The sequence below is a fragment of the Bubalus kerabau genome, chromosome 13 (assembly GCF_029407905.1).
Source record: "Bubalus kerabau isolate K-KA32 ecotype Philippines breed swamp buffalo chromosome 13, PCC_UOA_SB_1v2, whole genome shotgun sequence".
Taxonomy (NCBI): domain Eukaryota; kingdom Metazoa; phylum Chordata; class Mammalia; order Artiodactyla; family Bovidae; genus Bubalus; species Bubalus kerabau.
Window position 1 is genome coordinate 30,086,409 of NC_073636.1, and position 22,354 is coordinate 30,108,762.

The 22,354-nt window shown below is 43.1% G+C and overlaps 1 protein-coding gene across 2 annotated transcripts in view; it reads right to left on the reverse strand.

The window, feature by feature from the left end:
- The window catches only part of NMT2 (N-myristoyltransferase 2), a 59,418-nt gene extending 43,676 nt beyond the window's left edge, over positions 1 to 15,742 (reverse strand). The window contains exon 1 of one of the 2 annotated variants that reach the window (XM_055543884.1): positions 15,460 to 15,742. In XM_055543884.1, coding sequence (XP_055399859.1) covers positions 15,460 to 15,569 — 110 coding nt within the window. In that variant the 5' untranslated portion in view covers positions 15,570 to 15,742. The remainder of the gene's footprint in view (positions 1 to 15,459) is intronic. The other variant, XM_055543885.1, reaches the window with a different exon arrangement.
- Positions 15,743 to 22,354: the final 6,612 nt, after the last annotated feature.

Sequence of the window (22,354 nt, forward strand, 5' to 3'; positions counted from 1 at the left end):
GAAGGCCAGATACTTGCAACTCTGCCTAAAGAGAATCTTTGACACGTTTCAAACCCCAAGGGTAAACCAACAGACTATTTCTCAGCCATGGAAATGTCAAACATTTAATAAGCACATCCTGCAAATCTCTTTGACATAGTCAGAGATTCTGCAGACTAGGACTTAATGCAATGAGCAAAGCCACATTTTATAGGAAACTGTAAATGTTTTACAGTTGCTCCAGGAGAAACAGCTGAGAGAGAGAGACCGCCAGCTGCCCACAAAGACCCATTCCCCCTTGGTCCGGGAGCTCACAGCTAGACTACGCTTCTCTGTTGCTGGCAGGTCAGGTACAGTCATGCGACTGAGTTCCAGTCACTGGCATAAGAGTATACGTGAACCCCCACTTTCTGCTGGCCCAGAGAGGAGCCTGGGGGTGCTCCCTCATGCTCTCCCTGGGCTCTCCCGGGCTGGTTGGAGGCAGGTGTCAGATGAGACAGTAGAGGATGGCAGAGTCATGTGATGGAAGGGGGCCAACCCCTGATTGACAAGATGAAGGGCTTACCATCCATCTGTATACCTGTCCAGGGCTGTCCCATCAATAAGGAAAAAACTTTATCATGTTGAACAGTTACACTGTAGGGTCTAGTCCTTATAGCAGTTTCAGTTCAGTTCAGTTCTGTCACTCAGTCGTGTCTGACTCTTTGTGACCCCATGAACCACAGCACACCAGGCCTACCTGTCCATCACCAACTGCCAGAGTCTACCCAAACCCATGTCCATTGAGTTAGTGATGCCATCCAACCATCTCATCCTGTGTGGTCCCCTTCTCCTGCCATCAATCTTTCCCAGCATCAGGGTCTTTTCCAATGAGTCATCTCTTCGCATCAAGTGGCCGAAGTATTGGAGCTTCAGCTTCAACATCAGTCCTTCCAAAGAACACCCAGAACTGATCTCCTTTAGGATGGACTGGTTGGATCTCCTTGCAGTCCAAGGGACTCTCAAGAGTCTTCTCCAACACCACAGTTCAAAAGCATCAATTCTTCGGCGCTCAGCCTTCTTCACAGTCCAACTCTCACATCCATACACGACTACTGGAAAAACCATAGCCTTGACTAGATGGACCTTTGTTGGCAAAGTAATGTCTCTGCTTTTGAATATGCTGTCTAGGTTAGTCATAACTTTCCTTCCAAGGAGTAAGCGTCTTTTAATTTCATGGCTGCAATCACCAACTGCAGTGATTTTGGAGCCCAGAAAAATAAAGTCAGCCACTGTTTCCCCATCTATTTGCCATGAAGTGATGGGACCAGATGCCATGATCTTAGTTTTCTGAATAGCCTGTCATAACTAACAGGTCTATTTTAAGAGCTTGATGTATGGTATGGAATGCCAAAGATAAACAATTCTTAAATTTTTAAAAATTTTCTTGGCCGTGCCGCATGGAACTTGAGCCCCCTGCATTGGAAGGTGGAGTCTTAACACTGAACCACCAGGGAAGTCCCAAGAAACAATTTTAGATTTCAGAGGATTCCATCAGAGGGATCACTTACCCCCTCCCCATAATGACCATTAATAGTTTGATATTATAATTATTTTACAAAAAGTTTCCCTTTGATTTCCAATTTCCTGCATAGAAAATGTAAGATTATAACTGATTTTAATCATTTCTGTATTTTCATACATTTTCTAAACTGTCTATAATAACCACAATGCCTTGACAGCTAAAACATTATTAAGATACAACAAAGCTCAAGAATAAATAGATCAAAGAAGTGGAGCAGGCAGGCCAGTAACACTCATTACATACAAGAACTTGATATATGATGATTACATCATAAATCAGTAGTGAAATGAGTTGTGTTGGCTTTGCTAACATCTATCCATACCTAGAATAGCATCTGGCATATGATAGATGCTCAAGTAAATATCTGTTGAATGAATAAGCAAAAGAATGACAATAGGGACTTTCCTGGTGGTGCAGTGGTTAAGGCTCTGCACTTCCAATGCAGGGGGTATGGGTTCAATCCCTGGTGGGAGAACTAAGATCCCACAAGTCACTTGGCATGACCAGAACACCTCCAAATAAACATTTTTTTAAAAAATCCAATTAAAAAGAATGACAGTAAAGGTCATTCACTTCATATCAGTGAAAGAAATAATTTCTTAAATAAGGACCCCAAAGTACACACTATAAGATAAAACTTGACTACATCTAAGTTAAATATTTTGTGGCAAAGTGATTATAAACAAAATTTTAAAACTACAGAAGGACGTGAGGAAGGAGGTGAGGTATTTATAAAACACATGATAAAGTAGTAATAGCAAGCTCTTTTCCTGTTTACCTTCTATCTCCAGAATAGTATAGACAGGCAACATACTATCCTGGTTAGGACCGCAGGCCTTAGCTAGAGTCGGACCACCTGATTTTGAAACCTGCCTCCACTACTTCCCAGCTGTGTGACTTGGAATATATTACTTAACCTCTCTGTTCTTCAGTTTCCTTGCCTGCAAAAGATGAAGTTTTCAAAAGATGGTGTTCCCAAAATTGTGAGGATAAAACGAGTTAATATGTTAGTAGTTGACACAGAGAAATCACTCAGTCCAAGATAGCTATTATTATGATTATCCTGCTTTATTTTTCTTCATATAACTTCTTGAGAGCTAAGAATATAGTATTTATTTGTCTTCTTCTGACTAGAACATAAAATCCATAAGACAGCCTCTTCCATTGTATTCTTAGCACCTTAACAGTGTCTGAGGTATAAAATAAATATTTGCTGGATGAATGAGAAATCAATGTAAAAATCACTAGGAAGATAAAAGACCAAGAGAAGAATGGGCTTAGGATATGAATAAATGATTTGCAAAAGAGGAAATCCTAAGAGTCAATAAATTTATGAAAAGACGCTCAACCTCACCAGCAATGAGGAAACTGAAAATGAAACCACCTCAGATTCTACTTTTTCTCCTTGATTTGCCAAACATTTTCAAGTCTAAGAATACCAGAAAAATGTGAGGTAAGGGAACACTTATATAATGCTGGTACAAGCATTTTGGCAATAAACTGGCACCCCCCACCATAACTATCATCATCATCATCACTATCATCCTCATCACCGCCACCATCAACATCACCACCATCATCACCATCACCACCATCAACATCATCATCACCACCAGCAACATCACCACCACCATTAACATCATTACCACCATCACCATCACCACTTTCATCACCATCATCCTCACCACCACCACCACCATCATCACCCCATCAACACTATCACCACAATCAACATTATAATCATTACCACCACCATCACCATATCCACCACCATCACCACCACCACAATCAACATCACCACCACCATTATCATCATCACCACCAGCAACATCACCATAGCCACCATCATTATCACCACCAGCAACATCACCATCATCCTCAACACCACCACCATAACCACAATCAACATCATCATCACCATTATCATTACCACGAACATCACCATAACCACCACCACCATCAACATCACCATAACCACCATCACTACAATCAACATCATAATCACCACCATCACACCACCATTCTCATCACCATCATGGCTGTCCGCATAACAGTTAACACTTTAGTGCACTCACGGGGCAAGCACCTTACATATCTACACTATGTGTAAACTATCACAACAACTGTGTGAGGTTAAGTCCTCTGACTATAGTTACTCCCAATTTACAGAAGAGGAAACCACAATATGCAGAAGTTAAGTACCTTGCTGAACATCACAGCTAAATAGCAGCAGAGCCAAGGATTCAAATCAGTCACTCAGGCTCCAGGATCCAATTAATTACTATGCTATATCATCTCCTATTTATCCACTGCCACTGGCTGAGTATCTGTTTAAATATTTATTGGCAATCTCGAGGTCTTCTTTGGGGAATGACCTCTTCTTTTGTGAACATTTAAAAAAAATTAACCAGGCAGTCTTTTATTGAATAGTAACAGATCTGTATGTGTTTGTGTATAGGTGTGTATGTGTATTCTGTTTGGGATCTCAAGTCACTTTACTGAGAGGGAAATGCACTACCCAGGAGAAAATACATATGAGGTGATTTTGGCACAGTTTAAGAAAAATATAGGGGTAACCCAAGGAGCATCACAGTGCACAGTTGATGGAAGAAAACTCACAGCCCCAGCTGCACCGGAGTCGGGCTGAGGTCAACTCAAACTCTCCAGAGTACTGGCCACAGGCTGTTCCCATACTCCATCAGGGCACCCATCTGATACAGGCTGATCACATGGCTGCCCCACTCAAGAACTGATTTTATTGACAGTTCAGGTTCTCTTTTTTTTTCTTTTTTTTTTCAGGTTTTTTTTTTTTTTTTCAGGTTCTCTTAATAGAAGCGCCTTGAGTGAGTCTGGTTTTTTGTTTGTTTGTTTGTTTGTTTTTGCCCACACCATTCATTATGTGGGATATTCCCCAATCAGAAATCGAACCCATGCCCCTGCATTGAGAGCACAGAGCCTTAATCACTGGACTGACAAGGAAGTCCTGAGTGAGTCTGTTTTCTCAGCAGCCAATCTGTGGGATTCCAGTCATGACTTCTTCATCTGCTTCCTCCCCAAGTGCGATGCACAGTCCAGAGCAAGAAGCCAACCTTGCCGCTCTCAGCACCTGGTTTCATCACAGCACGACCTTCATCAGGATTTCAGCCACCTCATCAATTAGGGAGCTTCATCTCTAGCTCAGCAATTTCCTTCCCCGAGGTTCCTTAGAACCACATCATCTCCAGTCAAAGCAGAAAGTCACAGAGAAGACCTTGGAGCGCTCCAAGCTCAAAGCTACCCTACAATTTTGTGACCAGTGAGGAGCAGAAACTGACAATGACCTTTATCATTATAAAGGTCAGCCAAGGAGACAGGCAGCGGTAGCTACTGAGGCTGGAGCATGGGGCAGCGGCCACAGTGGGACCAGCCAACAATCCCAATGTTTCCATGTCAGCAGTAGAGGATGGCTGTCTCTGGCAGTGGCTCACCAATAAGCCCTGGGCAATCCTGGCCCAGCTAGAGTAGGACCCTGGACGATTCCCTTTCCTAGTTTCTGGTCTACAGTTTGTTAACCAATTCCCCCTTTTGGATATTGGGTTGTTCCCAAGTTTCTAGTTCTTTCAGCTTTTACCATAATCTAAATGTGGGAAAACAGGTTCTATCTCAGTAGCCTTCTTTTTTCATGATTATTTCATTATTATCTAATACATTTGAAGCTTGCTTCCCATAAAAATCCAATTCTTTCATGTTGAGGTTTGACAGAAAACAAAATTCTGTAAAGCAATTATCCTTCAATTAAAAAAATAAATCATTAAACAAACAAAAATCCACTTCTAATAAGGCTGTGGAAACATGCTCAGTCATGTCCGACTCTTTGCAACCCCATGGAGTGTAGCCTGCCAGGCTCTTCATGGGATTTCACAGGCAAGAAGACTGGCATGGGTTGCCATTTCTTCCTCCAGGGGAACTTCCCTACCCAGGGATCGAACTTGAGTCTCCTGCTAACTCATCATAAAATTTTATCAATACGCACTGGCCAGAAATAGTCCAGCATGAAGTTTAGTCTGTGAAGTAAGACTTGTCTTTGCAGATTATCCAAGATCAGAATGAAGGAGGAAATATTTTAAATGCTCCTAAGAACTGTTTGTATATCTTTAAGATCATTACACATAACTGAAAAACTAAATATAAACTGTTCAGATATTCCACAAATTTCTTAAAAGTGTATTTGCTTGCATTGCACTTAACACTGCTCCAAGATGAAATGGTGAGCAAAACAAGTAGAAAAATCAAGTTTTTCAAAAAGGATTGAGGGTGTTGGTAGAGCATAGCCTTCAAGATAGTCCAGATCAGTGAAAAATTAACCAATTTCCTACAGCCTTTCTCACTCATGCTCACAAATGTTTTTATGATAGAAGATCAGCCCATACACAGTTACACAGTAGCTCCCACTTCTATGACTTTTTTCATTTCCGGATCTTTCAGAGTGAAGGAAGATGATTAACAAGTCAAAAAAAATTTTTTTTCTGGCTGTGATTCATTTCAATATTTCATTACCACTGTTAAATTTAATAAGATTAATGTGCCAGCAAAGTTCACAATTTGATGTGCTTTTCAAATGATATCCCTATTTCTGAATTCTCTTGCTAGATCCAATTTTCATTTTTAATAATACTTCCTCTTTTGAATAATTCCAATGATGCTCATGGACCTAACCAATTCTCTCATTAAAGGAATGTTCTATGTTTTGATGAAATCCTCATGGTTACAGCGTATAACAAAACATTAGGCTCCCTCTGCCCCGCCACACTCCCAGAAAAATCTGATGCAGAAGCAAGGGACAAGATGTGCCTGGCAGGGAAGGAAAATCATCATCTCAGGCAGTTAAATATGTGAGGAGGGGCAAGGAGGCTCCAACAGCAGGAAGGTAATAGCCAGATCTCATCTAGGCTGCAGGGATTCCAGGGACTGATGCCTCTAAAAGGGCAGGTAGAAACACTGGAACAGAGTTTCTGTTCTTGCTTGACCTCGAGTAGAAGAGCTGAGTGATGAGACTGTGATATGAGACCAAGTGCAAAGGCCAGAAACGAGATGCAGAGAAAACATGATTTCAGGGGGCAGTCAAGGTTCAGAGGCCGAGTGGAGGCTGTGCAGGTGGCCTTCTTCAAAGGGAATCACAAAAGTGAACTTTGAGTTCTCAAACATAAAGGACAGGACCGCCCAGATCCAAAAGGGAGCCAGAGGTCATGGTCCACTTTGGGATGGTAGAAGAAAGAGACAAGGACATTTTTTTAAAAAAAGCAAAAGCAGATGCAGACTAGTACACAGAGGATGGATAAAAAAACAACATCCTACCACATAGCACAGGGAACTATATTCAATGCCCTATGACAAACCAGAATGGAAAAGAATATGAAAAATATACACATGTATAACTTTGTCATAGAGCAGGAATGAACACAACATTGTAAACCAACTATACTTCAATAAATGTTTTAAAAACAAAATTAAAAAATAAAAATGTAAAAAAGCACAGAAACACCCCCAGAGCTCAGAAAACGTGTCTGAAAGAGAAGGAACAGCTGGCAATGCCTAGGATGACAGCTTAAAGGTGGGGACAAATCAGGAGACAGGCAGGACAGGCGTCTGTCTTTTGCCTTTGTTTATACTGCCCCCGACCTCCGGGCTGTGAAAAACAGAAGGTTAATCCAAGGAGCTCTGGGGGCCCACAGTACCTGAGGCACAAGGTCTCTGGTTCTTAAACCTGAGGGATGGGACAGGGCTCAGGACAAAGTACATACTTGCTAAATCCTATGAATTTGAAAGTCAAATTCTTCAATTTCCCAATCAAGACACTCATACCCAGAGAGATTCATTGACCTCTATTTTGACATCTGACTGAAGGGGAGTTTTTCGATTCCTGGTTTAATACTCATTTCCACACACCACACCGCCTGCCTAAAACTTGTTATTGGGAACAGCTTTTAAATTATTCATGAAGAAATATTTTGAAGAAGTGCTATACATCCAAGTATACTTGTTTCAGCATTGTTTCATTAGCACAAATGATTGAAAACAGCCTCATGATCCAAGAACAGGGGACAGATTAAATGAGTAATGGGACATCCATGCAATGATGGTACACAGTCTTTCAAAAAATTAGGTTCAGGGTTTCTCTGGTGGGCTCAGTGATGAAGAATCCACCTGCCCAAGTAGGAGACACAGGTTCGATCCCTGACCCTGGAAGATCCCACATGCCTTGCAGCAGTTAAGCCTGTGTGCCACAACTATTGAGCCTGTGCTCTAGAGCCCAAAAGCCGCAGCTACTGAGCCCGTTCGCCCTAGAGCCTGTGCCCCAGAGAAAGAGAAGCAAGCCACTGCAATGAGAAGCCAATGCGCTGCAACTAGAGAGTAGCCCCCGCTCGCCCACAACTAGAGAAAAACCAGTGCAGCAACAAAGATCTAGCACAGCCCCAAATAAAAATAACTAAATAAAAAAATAAAATTTCTTTGGAAAAATGAGGTTGAGGGAATTCCCTCGCAGTTCAGTGGTTGGTTAGGATTCGACGATTTCACTCTCAAAGGCCCAGGTTTAATCCTCTGTTGGGGAGCTAAGATCAGTGCAGCCAAATAAGCAAAAAATGAGATTGGTCCATGGGTTTTGATATATAATAGCCTTCCCTGATAGTTGGTAAAGAATCCATCTGCCTGCAACGCAGGAGACCCCGGCTTGATTCCTGGATCAGGAAGATCCCCTGGAGAAGGGAAAGGCTACCCACTCCAGTATTCTGACCTGCAGAATTCCAGGGACTGTATAGTCCCATGAGGTCGCAAAGAGTCGGACACAACTGAGCAGCTTTCACTTTCACAAAAATATGTATATGGATTTCCAGGATACACTGTTAAGTGACAATTCAGGGTGCAGGAATGAAGGGGCATGCTGCCATTGGTGGTGAATGCCTGTTCCACGTAAGCACGCTTGTGCACACATGCACACACCCCACAGCCTTGTACGTGTGTAGGATGCCACCAAGAGGACCCGTCAAGAACTGGCATCAGGAGATGCTCACGGGGAGGGAAACTCAAGGCTGGCAGAATGAGAAGTCCTCCTCACAGGATACCCTTCTTGTGCTTTTTGAAGTTTGTACCATATGCTCATACTACTAATTATAAAAGACGAAGGTCCCTGCAAAGTCAAGGGTGACATACAGAAGTCCTATTCGTTACAGTACAGGTCGAGCTGTGCGGGTCAAGCCGAAATAACAGCAGCACAGGACACAGACGCTCACGTCTCTCTCCAGGGAAAGTTGTAGCTTCCCTCAATGGGGAAGTTCCGCTCTCCTGCCTACAGTGCACCATGTGGCCCTGCGACAAGTCACTTACCTGTGAGCCAGAGCTTCCTTCCGGTAAAACAAGGGTCTGCCTGAGAAGATGGCTGAGAAGACGGGTGAGGGTGTGACGGGGGCAGAGGCACTGGGTGAAGATGCACTGGGTAAGGGCCACAGGGCCTTTGCCAGGGGCTGTCACCCTCACTTACAATTACTGGGGAAAGCGTCATGAAAGAAAGGGTGATGGAGCTGGACTTTGAACTTGGAGAAGAGGCGGAAGTGGGAGAACTAAGAGACCACTCTCAGAGGGGCACTGCAGGAGGCTGCAACCTATTGGAGGTGGAGTGGAATGGATGACACTGAATCCCTTAGGTGAACAACGATGTCTGACATTGAATTTGAACTTATTTTCTGCCTTAGGCTACAGTCAAACCTGATTCACTGGAAAGACCCTGATGCTGGGAAAGACTGAAGGCAGAAGAAGGGGACGACAGAAGACGAGTTGGTTGGATGGCATCACCAATTCAATGGACGTGAGTTTGAGCAAGCTCCAGGAGATGGTGAAGGACAGGGAAACCTGGGGTGATGCAGTCCATGGGGTCGCAAAGAGTCTGACATGACTAAGCGGCTAAACAACAACAATACTTAAGAATTCCAACTATCCAACTGTCAAACAAATTTTAATCAACCATGTTAAAAGAAACATTGGATTATCTGCATAACCCCTCCGAAGGAAATATTACAAAATCATCTCACACAAAAAAGCAATCAGAAACTAATCAGCCAAAATGTAAATAAAATTGTATTATAAAGATGTGTCAGACAGTTATAATTTAAAATATGATGTTTTTCTGGATATAATTATACTTGTAGTATTTCTCAGATTTTTTAATTTATAATCTGTTTTCTCTTCTCATTCCAATTAAATACCATCTTTGGTTTTCATTATGTGAGGGGGAAAAAAAAGTCTAGGGAGAAATGCTACAGGACTCAAAGCATTCAGAGCTAGTGATGAGGGAGACAGGGGCAACAAGGACATGCTGGAGGACCATAAAAACCTCAGTAGCCACAAGACCCCCAGGAATATGTATGAGCTTGAGCCATTTTGTTAGATGTTAAAGGAAAGAGTGATCCTGGAAGATAAAATGATACGGAAACCCTTGGTTTTTAGAAAAATGAGGAGAAAAATCCCAGCAGCTTCTAGACGGAAAACAAGGCAAAACAAAGAAAATGAATATGGTTGCCTATAAAAGAAAGAGAAGCAGACAGGCAGAGAAACATCTGTTCCACTAAATGCTAAAGATAATAAAAAGATAATAAAATAATGTTTACGGAGCTTGAAGGAAAACGATTATCACAGAATTATGTTTGCATCCAGACTCTGGCTCATGCAAAAAAAGCATCTTCAGACATATAGGAGGTTAGAAAATATATCATCTACACACTCTAATAAAAAAATTAAATGAGAAAATACTCAAAGAAGAAAGGAGAAGGTGCAGTTTATAAGAAATAGTGGTTAGCAATGAAAACAGTAAAGCTGTCAAGACGGTTTAAGACATTTTTTAAACTATGGATGTGAATATAACACAACAGTTAAGAAAAAAGCTTTAATATAATACAAGGGCAAAAAGAAAAGAAGCCAGATGGAATTAAAATCCCAGATTATTTCAGCAAAACCTAGGATATGTAAAGGAAGAAGAAATCCAAATATCCTATACCGTTTGTCTTGTTTGGTAGTAGAATATTTTAGACATTGGTTAAGTTTTTACATTGACAGAGAAATACAGGAAAAAAGCATCCTTGTTAGAAACTTAATAGTAATTCCCAGAAGAAGAAAAATAGGATATAGAGCTCCTCAACCATTAGAGGAGAAAAAAATAAAGGATGTATGGAAACTTGACATATTCTGTAAAACACAAGAAAAGAATGAGGAAGTATTCTGAATACCAAGAAGGCTTACAAAATTCAAAGGCAGGATATGATCTGAGCTGTTTAACACATTGGCCACGACCCACATGTGGCTATTAAATTCTAATAGTTTCAAATTAAAATGGAATAAAATTTAAAATTCAGTGCCTCAGTCACACTAGTCACATTTCAGGTGACCAGTGATCTCTGTATCACACATTTTCATCATAGCAGAACAGTCTAGCAGACAACACTCACAGCCAGTGCAAAATACAAGGTAATCTGAGTCTATATAAAGTATGATCCTATTTATGTTAAATATACATTTACATACACATATAAATATATAAAGGGGTACCCAGGTGGCTCAGTGGTAAAGAATCCACCTGCCAATGCAGGAGACACAGGGTACTCGGATTTGATCCCTGGGTCACAAAGATCCCCTGGAGGAGGGCATGGCAACCCACTTCAGTATTCTTGCTTGGAGAGAATCCCATAGACATAGGAGCCTGCTGGGTTACAGTACACAGGGTCACAAAGAGCCAGACATGACTGAGCACACATGCACATAAATATACAAACATTTATGTTTATATATGGTTGTGTCAGTTTATGTATGATTGAGTTTATATATGATCATATATAATTGAGTTTATATATGATTGAGACAGTGAAAAATAAAAAATAACAAAAGCATCTATATAATGTATGATCTTACTTATGTAAATATATGTATGTATATATGTATATAAATATAAATAACAATAAATTACATGGTTAATAGTGGTATCTCTAAGAAGTAAGATGACTAAGGGACTTGCTTTCTCCATATATCTTACTGTTTGTATTTTCATTAAGCATATTACTCTTACAATAAGTAAAAGTCATTAATATATTTTCAACAGGAATAACCGTAGACCAACCAACCAATCTCTTTCTTGAACTTGGTTCCAAACCCTGGGTTAACCCAGTAACTGACTTTAACTTTTATATATCTACCATGTACACTTGGGTTAATAAATAATTTGAAGATAGCACAGCATGTGTCCAATATACTTAGAGACTTTCTTAGAGTTTGGCCAAGCCCTGCAAGAAGTTTGTTCTGAGCCCCAGAGTGATAGCATCCTTTCAGCTGGAAACCTTTGATCATTTTAAATGTTATTTCCCAAATCAGGAGGTTGCTTGAGCAAAAGTTGTTAGCTCACTTTTCCATTTAGATTTACTGTATTAATGTATGTGTGTGTTGAGTCTCTTTGATTGTGTCCAACGCTTTGCTACTCCACAGACTGCAGCCCACCAGGTTCCTCTGTACATGGGATTTTTCAGGCAAGAATACTAGAGTGGCTTGCCATGCCCTCTTCCAGGGGATCTTCCCGACCCTGGATCAAACCTGCGTCTCTCGTGTCTCCTGCATTGGCAGGTGGGTTCTTTATCACTAGCGCCATAGATAACAGATCACATTTCAGAAAGAGCAGTTTTGAATTATCCCTTAAGTTTTCCATGATAAAAAATATATATTGAGAATTTTAGTAATTTTCTGCATCTTCCCACAAACCCTACAGTTGACTGAAGAAAAGATCAACAACAAAGTCAGAACTAATGACACGGTACACAGAGTAGCTTCCAATATTCTCCCCTTAAATTGGAGATAAGAAAAGAGAGGTTACTGCTAAGTCACTTCAGTCGTGTCCGACTCTGTGCGACCCCATAGACGGCAGCCCACCAGGCTTCCCCGTCCCTGGGATTCTCCAGGCAAGAACACTGGAGTGGGTCGCCATTTCCCTCCAATGCATGGAAGTGAAAAATGAAAGTGAAGTCGCTCAGTCGTGTCCGACTCTAGCAACCCCATGGACTGCAGCCTACCAGGCTCCTCCGTCCATGGGATTTTCTAGGCAAAAGTACTGGAGTGGGGTGCCATTGCAGGGTCTCTGATAAAAGAATTTCAAAGTTTTAAACTTTCCCAAATGCCAGATCTTTAATTTTTGTTAAGAAAAATAATATATTTAAAATGTCTGGGAATAACCCCCAAATACCAAAACTATTTCAGATCTACCCTAGGGGATAGTTCAGTCACTTATCTGCCAACAAAGACATTGTCATATATGCTTATTTTATTCCCTATGCAAATATTCTTGGTAACTATTCACCACAGTGAATAATGAGGGGAAAGTTCTCTGAGTGAAAAGGGGATGAGACACATCAATTGGTCCAGGAAATATGCACTTTGAAAGTCAGTGTTTGTTTGTAAAGCAAGGAGAGAGATTTGGTTCTGCTGCCAACTTAAATGCTAATTTAAAAGAATCCACCTGCGATGCAGGAGTCATGGGTTCGATCCCTGGTTTGGGGACATCCCCTGAAGGAAGAAATGGCAACCCACTCAAGTATTCTTGTCTGGAAAATCCCATGGACAGAGGAGCCTGGTGGGCTACAGTCCATTAAGTTGCACAGAGCTGGACAAGACTGAGCACACACGTACACTTTTCTCCTGAGGCTCTAGTTTTAATATATGTAAGACAATAAGTAAATACATTATACTCAACAGTGGATGTAAATTCTTTCAGGCCACAAGTGTACTGTTTAGTGAATGACCCACACCTAGTGGCCTCCAAGTGATCATTCACCTTTAAAATATCCATTCCTTCAAAGCCTCATTATTTGTCACCTGATTTCAACTGGTGGAGAATGAAGAGGCCAGGTGTAGAAAAGAGGTGTCTTTCAAATTTTAACATTTATAAACTTGAGCTACTTAAGAAGAAAAAAAAATCTAGGTTTCCACTGAGCCATATCATCAGTACCCAAGCCAAATAAAACACAATTACTCCCCCATATTTGGCATATGCCATCTGAATTAAAATCCAAAAAAGTGGTCCAACTAGCACAGCCACTTGGATTTTTACTAATCTCCTTACATTTTAATAGACTACAATAAACCCATTACAACAATTTTTTCCTTCTAGAAGCTTAAATCATGTTATCTGTTCTTGGGGAAAATATTTCAGTCCATTGAGCAGCTCTAATTTTGAGTAACTGTGCTAACGTATAATTAATGTGCCTATGCACTAAACTGAAAACCTTGGGAAGAAGGCATGGATATGCTTTTGGGTGTGAACGTGGGAACTGCAAGGTTCCTGGCGGCAGCTTCCCCATCACCCGCTACACAGGTGAGTAATTTTCCGTACCATGGGGCATTCTTGACTATATAAGCAAAGAAGTACATAATCAAACCTTCAAAAGGATAAAGAACAACAAACAGACATAACAGGTGAGAAGACAGACTGTCAAGGATCTTGCTAGAAAGACAGGTGCTCAAGTTTGGGGGGTAACTCAGCACATTTGCATCTGTGCCCATTTCTGGCACTAGTGCCATTGTTTCAATAACATATCTATATTTAGCTATCTATCATAGACAAATTTCTATCACTGCATAAACAGAACTGGAGCTCAGATGTCTGCAGAATTTCCTTTCCTCTCTTTTTAAAAAAATATTCAGACTAGAATTCTAACATTCTGTACTTGCAGCTGCCACTGAAAAATATTCATGCCAATGAAAGATACATTTAGTCAGCTTTTCTCTTTCTTGATCTCTTTTAATATTTTATAACACTTTAAAACTCAAAGTTCCTGTCTTAAATAAATCTCCAAGCAGACGTTAAATAGAATGTAAATACTCCACACTTTAAATCATCAATCATTTAAAGAATCCTCTCCATGAACTGAATAAATAAGCCATCTGTGACTAAGCCCTCCCTATCATGTTTTTAAGCTGACCCACTTCTTCGCCAGTCACCATGGTTTGCAAAATCTCACTTCTAAAGGGATAAGTGCTGGGCGCCAGAGCATAGTTCGAATCCAACTGGGTAAAAGGGTAATTAATGTAAACACAAGTTGGGATTTAAAATGACCCCCCTATTTATAAAAACAGAACTTCAATACCCCCCTTCACTGGAAGCAATCTTTTCCCCCCAAAGGAAAGTGAATTAAGTCTGCAGCGGGGGAGAATGGGCGCCAGTGAAAGGAAGAAGAAACCTAATCAGGTGTTAAAACGGGTGTCTTTGGACATCAAGCAGCAAACAGGATCTGGTCGGGTGGGCGGGAGCGACCCCCCAAGACTGAGTTGAAATTTGGATCGGGACCGCTCCAGAGATGCGGACTCGCTCGGCGGGGGCGGACCTGCGCGACCCCAGAAACCCAGCCGGGACCCCCGGTTCCCCCTGCCCGGGTCCGCGCGGGGCAAGGCAGCCAGGGCAGCACAACTTTCCGCAGCTCCCCGGCCAGCGCCGCGGAAACCAGTAAGGGCAAATCTCAAACTGCTCCCCGCCATCGGAGGCTCGTTATCCCGGGGGTGGTGGCGGCTGGGGGAGGGGTGGGAGGGTCTGGGAGGACTTCGGAGGAGGATGACAAGGAGAGGAGAGAGGAGAACCACTTCCCACCGGCCGGGCCGCCACAAAGGGAAGGGCGTCGCGTTCCCCTCGGTGCCGCCAAGTCACACGCCGGCTGGGATGCGGACGCGCGAGGCCGGCGGGTGACAGCGGCGTGGCTGGTCCCGGCGCCCCTTCGCCCACCCGCGGCCTCGCCCCCGCCGCCCAGCTCCCCTCGCGATCCGCACCCCCGGACCTCCAACAGCCCCGGAGCAGCGCGAAAGCCACGCGGGGGCCCGCCCGCCCCGGAGCCGGCGTCCGCGCGGAGCCCGGGCGCGCCTACCCTTTGGCGTGCTCCGTCTCTTCCTCATTGTCCCCGTCGATCCCGCACGTGTCCTGGTCGTCCAGCTCCAGGCTCTGTTGGCTGGCCGCTGACTCGCTGTCCTCCGCCATCTCGGCGGCGCGGGCTGGGAGGCGGCGCTGGAGGGCGCGAGCGCGGGGGGCGGGCGCGGCGAAGGCGGCAGCGGGAGAAGCTCCCTCTAGCGCAGCTAGCCGTCTCCTCCGGGCGCGCCCGCCCACTCTGCCCCGCCTCACCTTCGTTCCGCCCCGCCTCACCTCGTTCCGTCCCGCCTCGCCCCGCCCCGCCGCGCCGCGCCGCGCCCAGCCCCGCCCAGTCCAGCCTCGCTCCGCCCCGTCCAGCCTTGCTCCGCCCAGCCCCTCTGTGCCGGGTTTGGGGGCGGTGCGCGCGCCCGGGCCGTCCGGGGTTGGGGGCGCGCGGGACAGCGGCACGCACAGTGCGCAGGGGCGTAGCCCTGGAACACGCCTCAGTCTTCTGAACGCCGCAACCCGCTGACCCCAAATCCTGAGTCTTCGTTTTTGGAAAATGGACAACGCGATTTTACATCTGTTCATATTAAGAAGAGCTGTCAACTCTGCAGGAAATTCATACGCAGGGGTAGGCCGTGCACAGACCACTGATTTCCAGAACCCAAACCCCATCCCTTTGTGAAGGGATTTCATTTCATACGTCTTTGTAAAGATTGGTAAAGAAGTCTTTGGAATCTTTGTAAAGATTTCATTTCATACGTCTCTGTCCAGTGTACTATAAAGTCAAAGTCTAAACAGAGTGCTTCCAGCCTTCCCACCTGTCCATTCCAACCGGACTCGTGGCCCTAAAACTCTTGACAGAGGACAGTGTAGAGCTGCCCCTTTTTTTGCTGGACCGCTTAGCCCACAACAGCCATCTTGGGGGAAATGGGGCTTGAAGAGTGTCAGGGGCGTCATTCTGGCGTCCTCAAGTGAAGGTTATGACCTAAACCTCCAAGCAGAAGTGGGTGGCCTTCTGGGCTGAAATGGTTCCGTGTCTCTCCCGGTGAAGGCAGGAGGGTAAGGAGGCACTCCATGGATTGCCAAAGAAAAGGCACATCAAGTCCAAAGTCTTGTTTGCTGTTGCACTCTGTACACCCCGGTCCTTCCCTTTGTTCTCCGTTCATGGACAGAGTTCAGGGTCCCACTAGGTTATGGGACGCCTGCATGGTTTTACAAAGGCAGTGGAAAGATAGTTATTAGAAATGCCCAGTGAGGGAAACGAGACTTTAAAAAGCTACCTGTAATTTTTGGTGTAGGTCCTTTTTTTTTTTTTTTTGCAAAGGGTGTTGAGAACATTTTGTGGCTTCTATTTTTTTCTCCACAAGCAAGACCATGCCCTTAAAATGATAGAAGTACCTAAAAACAAAAATTGTAGAGCGATTTCAAAGTTCACCAGACTTTTATGACTGCCTGAGGTTGAGCTTGCAAAGGTTCTGAAAGAAGTGGAAAATGGGGCCAAACCACGAAGGAAATACAGGCTTTCTTTCACAATTGCAACGATTTCTGAGACCAAAAGTCACATATGAGCTCTGGCTTCAAACTTTAGGCAAATATAGATCAGTGAATTTCCTTTGGTTCCTCCCTCTGGACATAAAAGTTGGATAATGGTAACCTGGTTGGGTAATCAGCAGACTCCTGACCAAGAGCAAATCAGATCAGTTGCTATAAACTACTGGAAGGGTTCTCTAAAAAAGAGAAATGCAAATCAAAACTACCTCACACCAGTCAGAAAGAAAACCTCTACAAACAATAAATGCTGGAGAGGGTATAGAGAAAAGGGAACCCTCTTGCACTGTTGATGGGAATGTAAATTGATGCAGCCATATGGACAAAAGTATGGAGGTTCCTTATAAAGCTGAAAATAGAACTACCATATGACCCAGCAATCCCACTGCTGCTACTACGTCGCCTCAGTCGTGTCCAACTCTGTGCGACCCCATAGACCGCAGCCCACTAGGCTCCTCTGTCCCTGGGATTCTCCAGGCAAGAATACTGGAGTGGGTTGCCATTTCCTTCCCCAAGCAATCCCACTACTGGGCATTTATCCTGAGAAAACCATGATGGAAAGAAACACATTTACCCCAATATTCATTGCAGCCCTGTTTACAATAGACAGGACATAGAAGCAACCTAAATGTCCATTAACAGATGACTGGATAAAGATGTCGTGCATATACACAATGGAATATTACTCAGCCATAAAAAGGAACAAGATTGGGTTATTTGTGGAGATGTGGATGGACCTAGAGTCTGTCAGAGTGAAGTGAGTCAGAAAGGCAAAAATATTGTATATTGATGCATATATGTGGAATCTAGAAAAATGGCACAGATGAACCTACTTGCAGGGCAGGAAAAGAGACATAGGTGTAGAAAATGGACATGTGGACAGGGATGGGGAGGGGGGTTGAAATGGCAGATTAGGATTGATGTATATACACCATGTGTAAAACAGTGGGAACCTGAGATGTAGCATAGGGAGCTCAGCTCCGTGCTCTGTGATGACCTAGAAGGATGGGGGAGGTGGGAGGAGGTCCAAGAAGGAGGGGATATACGTACACATACAGCTGATTCACTTTGTTGTACAACAGAAACTAACACAACGCTGTCAAACAATTATACTCCAATTAAAAAAAGACCAAGGTAAACTCAGCAGACACATATTTATCTGAATTCTCAAGAAATGTCACCTAAGAACCTCTCAAAAGAGTAAGAAAACAAATAATTCTGGAGAAATAAAATGAGAGTATCAAAAACCAGTTGAACACTGGAAAGCAAAGATAAATAGGGAATATGTGTTCCCCAGAATGCAAAGAAGTTGGCACAGGTGACTTTTCAGCAGTGGATGGAGGTATTACATAATATGAATGTGTGTCATCATTAATCATGTGAAGCAGGATAGAGTTTGCAGATGACCCTGGCGTTCTTAAATGCTATTGTTATGCAAAGAAACAATAGGATTTAACAGTATGTCTGGCATACTGCTGTCCATGGAGTCTCGAAGAGTCAGACCGACTGAGTGACTGAACAACAACAATGCATAGAAACTCACTATATTTCTAAAAATTATGTCTTCTTTTCCCTATTTTAATCCCAGAGTTTGGGGGATTGGAACCAGATGGTATCCTTAGAACCTCAGATCCAAGATTTCTTTGGGGGAAGAGACTACTGCACAGTGGTTACTAGTGTGTTAAAAGAGGCTCTTGGAAATTTCCTATCCTACTTGACTCATCTCTTATTATAGATGTAAGATCATAGTTGTATAATTAGTCTTGTTTTATTTAAACTGCTGTAACTTTTTGCTTTAAAAAACTGTGCTATAATACATGCAACATAAAATTTACCATCTTAACTGTTTCTAAGTACACAATTCAGTAGCATTAAGTACATTGACATTGTTGTGCAAGCCCATCTCCAGAACTTTTACATCTTGCAAAACTGCAACTATAACCATTAAACAACTCCCCATTCACCCCTCTCTCCAGCCCCTGGCAACCACCTATGAATCTGACTACTTTCCATCCCTGTGAATTTGACCAGTCTAGATTCCTTGTATAAATGGGATTATGCAGTCTTTTTGTGACCAGCTTATTTCCCTTAGCAAAATGTCCTCAAGGTTCATCGTTGTACCATGTATCAGAATTTTCTTCCTTTCTAAGGCCGAATGATATTCTACTGGATGAATAATATTGCACTATATTGCAAATCATAAGATCCTGAACTTTGAGGTTGATGCTATAATTTGGATGAGATGTTGGGGAGTTTTGTGGGGGGATTGATCCCTGGTCAGTGAACTAAGATCTCACATGCTGCAGAGTAACTAACTTCTTTGTGCCACAACTACTGAGCCCATGTGCCACAAACTAGAGAGTCTGTGCGCCACGGTGAAAGATCCTGAGTGCCACGACTAAGACCCGAAGAAGCCAAGTAAAATAAGTAAACAAAAAAAAAATAAGTAAACAAATCTTTTTTAAAAAGAAGAAAGATGTGACTAACTGGCCAGAAGGCAGATTGATAAATTCACTGCCAAGGTATGAATTCAAATCTCCATCCTTGTCATTGCAGCTCCTCCCATTAAGAGATGGAACCAATGTTCCCACCATTTGATTTTAGGATGACCAACAAAATTCAGCAGAAGTGATGGTGTGGTAGTTTTGGGACATAGAATATACCCTTCTGCTTCCTCTATCTCATTCCAGCAAAAAAAAAAAAAAATTCTGATGATGCAGGGTGTGTATCTAGAATGCATGCATGCTAAGTCACTTCAGTCATGTCCGACTTTGCAACCCCATGGACTGTAGCCTGCCAGGTTCCTCTGTCTCTGGGATTTCCCAGCAAGAACACTGGAGTGGGTTGCCATGCCCTCCTCCAAGGGATCTTCCTGACCCAGGGATTGAACCAGTGTCTCTTACGTCTCCTGCATTGGCAGGAGTGTTCTTTACCACTAGTACCACCTGGGAAGCCACATGTATCTAGCATACATCATCTTTATTAATAAGAGAACTAATAAATTTTGGGCAAAGGGAATGTTAAAGGGATCTAGCCTTGAGAGGGTTTGCATGACCTGCTCTGCCCAGTGGAACGCTTTCCCTCCTGGGCTCTCCCCTTCTTGGTCAGTCCACCAACTGACCACGGACACATATGCAAGCCCCACTGAGATCAGCATAACTGCCTAGCTGACCCATAGATGTGTGAGAAAGAATCCATGGTTATTGTTTAAAACCATTAAGTTGTAGAGTGTGGTTTTTTTCTGCATCAGTAACTAACTGATAAGCCACAGGAAAGCAAAGACCAAAAGAGAATCTTAAAGATGGACACATTCTTTATCATCAACCGTGATAACTGTCTATAAATCAGGACTGTCGGAAAAAGACTCCTGCCAGGTTGATAATCTGCACATTCCACTCTGGGCTCACAAAAACAATGTCTCTTACTTTGGCATTGGGTTAACTCTTCCTAATAGCTGGTCTGCTTTACACTCAGGTTGACTTGATCTTATTTTTTTTTTTAAGTGACTCCATTTCTGAGCTTCCCTGGTGGCTCAGTACTAAAGAATCCAGCTGCCAATGCAGGAGACATGGGTTTGATCCCTGGTCTGGGAAGATCCCACATTCTGAGGAGCAACTAAATCCATGCAGCACAACTACTGAAGCCTGAGCACCCTAGAGCCCGTGCTCTGCAACAAGAGAAGCCACCACAATGAGAATTCCACGTACCACAAAAAGAGTAGCCCCGCTCTGCTAGAGAAAGGCTGCACAGCAGCGAAGACCCAGCACAGCCCTAAATAAATAAAATTATATATATTTTAAAAAATGACTCCATTTCTAATTGTGAAGGAAGCTACGACTGCGCCTTACCTTTTGCAATTGTGCATTTGAGATGCACTTCTTGGGACTAGTGTGAGTGTGGTTTTCACCTCCTGCTGCTTATGATTCTGCTGAAAGGCTTTCCTACTTGTTCAAACCAGCAGGGTGGTGTCATCCTGAGAACTGCAGACCAGCTACATATGAAACTTCACCGTGGGTGAGTCTGGCTTGCTCCCTGTGGGACAAGGTAGGGCCTGAGGGAGTGCCGAGGAACCTGCCAGAGATGTCGCAGCATGTCAGTGGGCGTTGATCACCAAGAGGAGATTATATTTGCACCAGTTAAGTCAAACACGTTACACTGTCTTTCTCTAATCCCTCTTCCCTACCACATGGGCTCTAGAGGAGCCAGAAGATGGGCATGTGGGGAGATCGTTGGAGCCACTGGCAAACACCAGAATCAAAAGATGGGGGTGGACTTGGCACTGGACCAAAGATTAAAGATTCAAACTGCATGTGACTGGAGTGAGTTTTTAATACCTGAAGTCACTGAAAGCCCTGGAGTCTGCCCAACATATCACTAAGGGTGGGAAAGGGAGATTTGAAAGCATGGTTGAAAGCAGTGACTAAAGAAAAAGCATACCCATTTGATTTTATAAAAATAAAAACAGAGCCAAATCCTCCACCTATGTATCATTTTATTTATTTGTAAATAGTGTCTCCTAGCAAAAATGGTACCATCCTTTGTAGAAGAAACTATAGTTAGATTCAAATCCCTGTACCTTCCTCTTTGTGTTTATAGCTAGGGAAGATGCTCATTTGAAAGATTTGCATAGAGTAAAAACTCATTGTTAAAATTTGTTGAGGGTTATAGCCCGGTTGAATTTGTAAAAATTCTGAATTGGAGAATGCTTTTACAGAAATTTGTACAAAGTGATTAAAGTCATCCTTTTTCATTAAACACAACCATTCACCCACAGAGATTTCTTAGGTTATCCTTCTCATCCACTCATGAGAGGCACTTCAGCTATTTACTCAGCATTGAAATGAGTTGGTACTAACTGTTTTTCTTAATTTATTTGGCAGCGCCAAGTCTTAGATGTGACACATGGGACCTAGCAGCATGGGAACTCTTAGTTGCAGTATCTGGGATCTAGTTCCCCGACCAGGGATGGAACCCAGCCCCCCTGCACTGGGAGCTCAGAGTCCCTGCTGGACCACCAGGGGAGTCCCCAACTATTAATATGTTCTTTCATCCTCATTGACCTCAACTTGCCCCTTTAACACCAGAGTCTTGCCTACTGGTGGTACGTTGTGTGACCATCAACAGAGGAAACTGATTTGATCGTTGAGAGAAGTCAATGCTTGATGTTACAGCTGTTTAGTCCTCATAGCCTAACTTATAGAAAAAGAACAGAAACAGACTCACAGATATCGAGGGCAAACTAGTGGTTACCAGTGGGTAGGAGGAAGGGGGAAAAGGTGAGATGGGGTAGAGGATTAAGACACTCAAACTACTGTGTTTAAAATAAACAAGCTAAAAGACATACTATACAGCACAGGGAAATA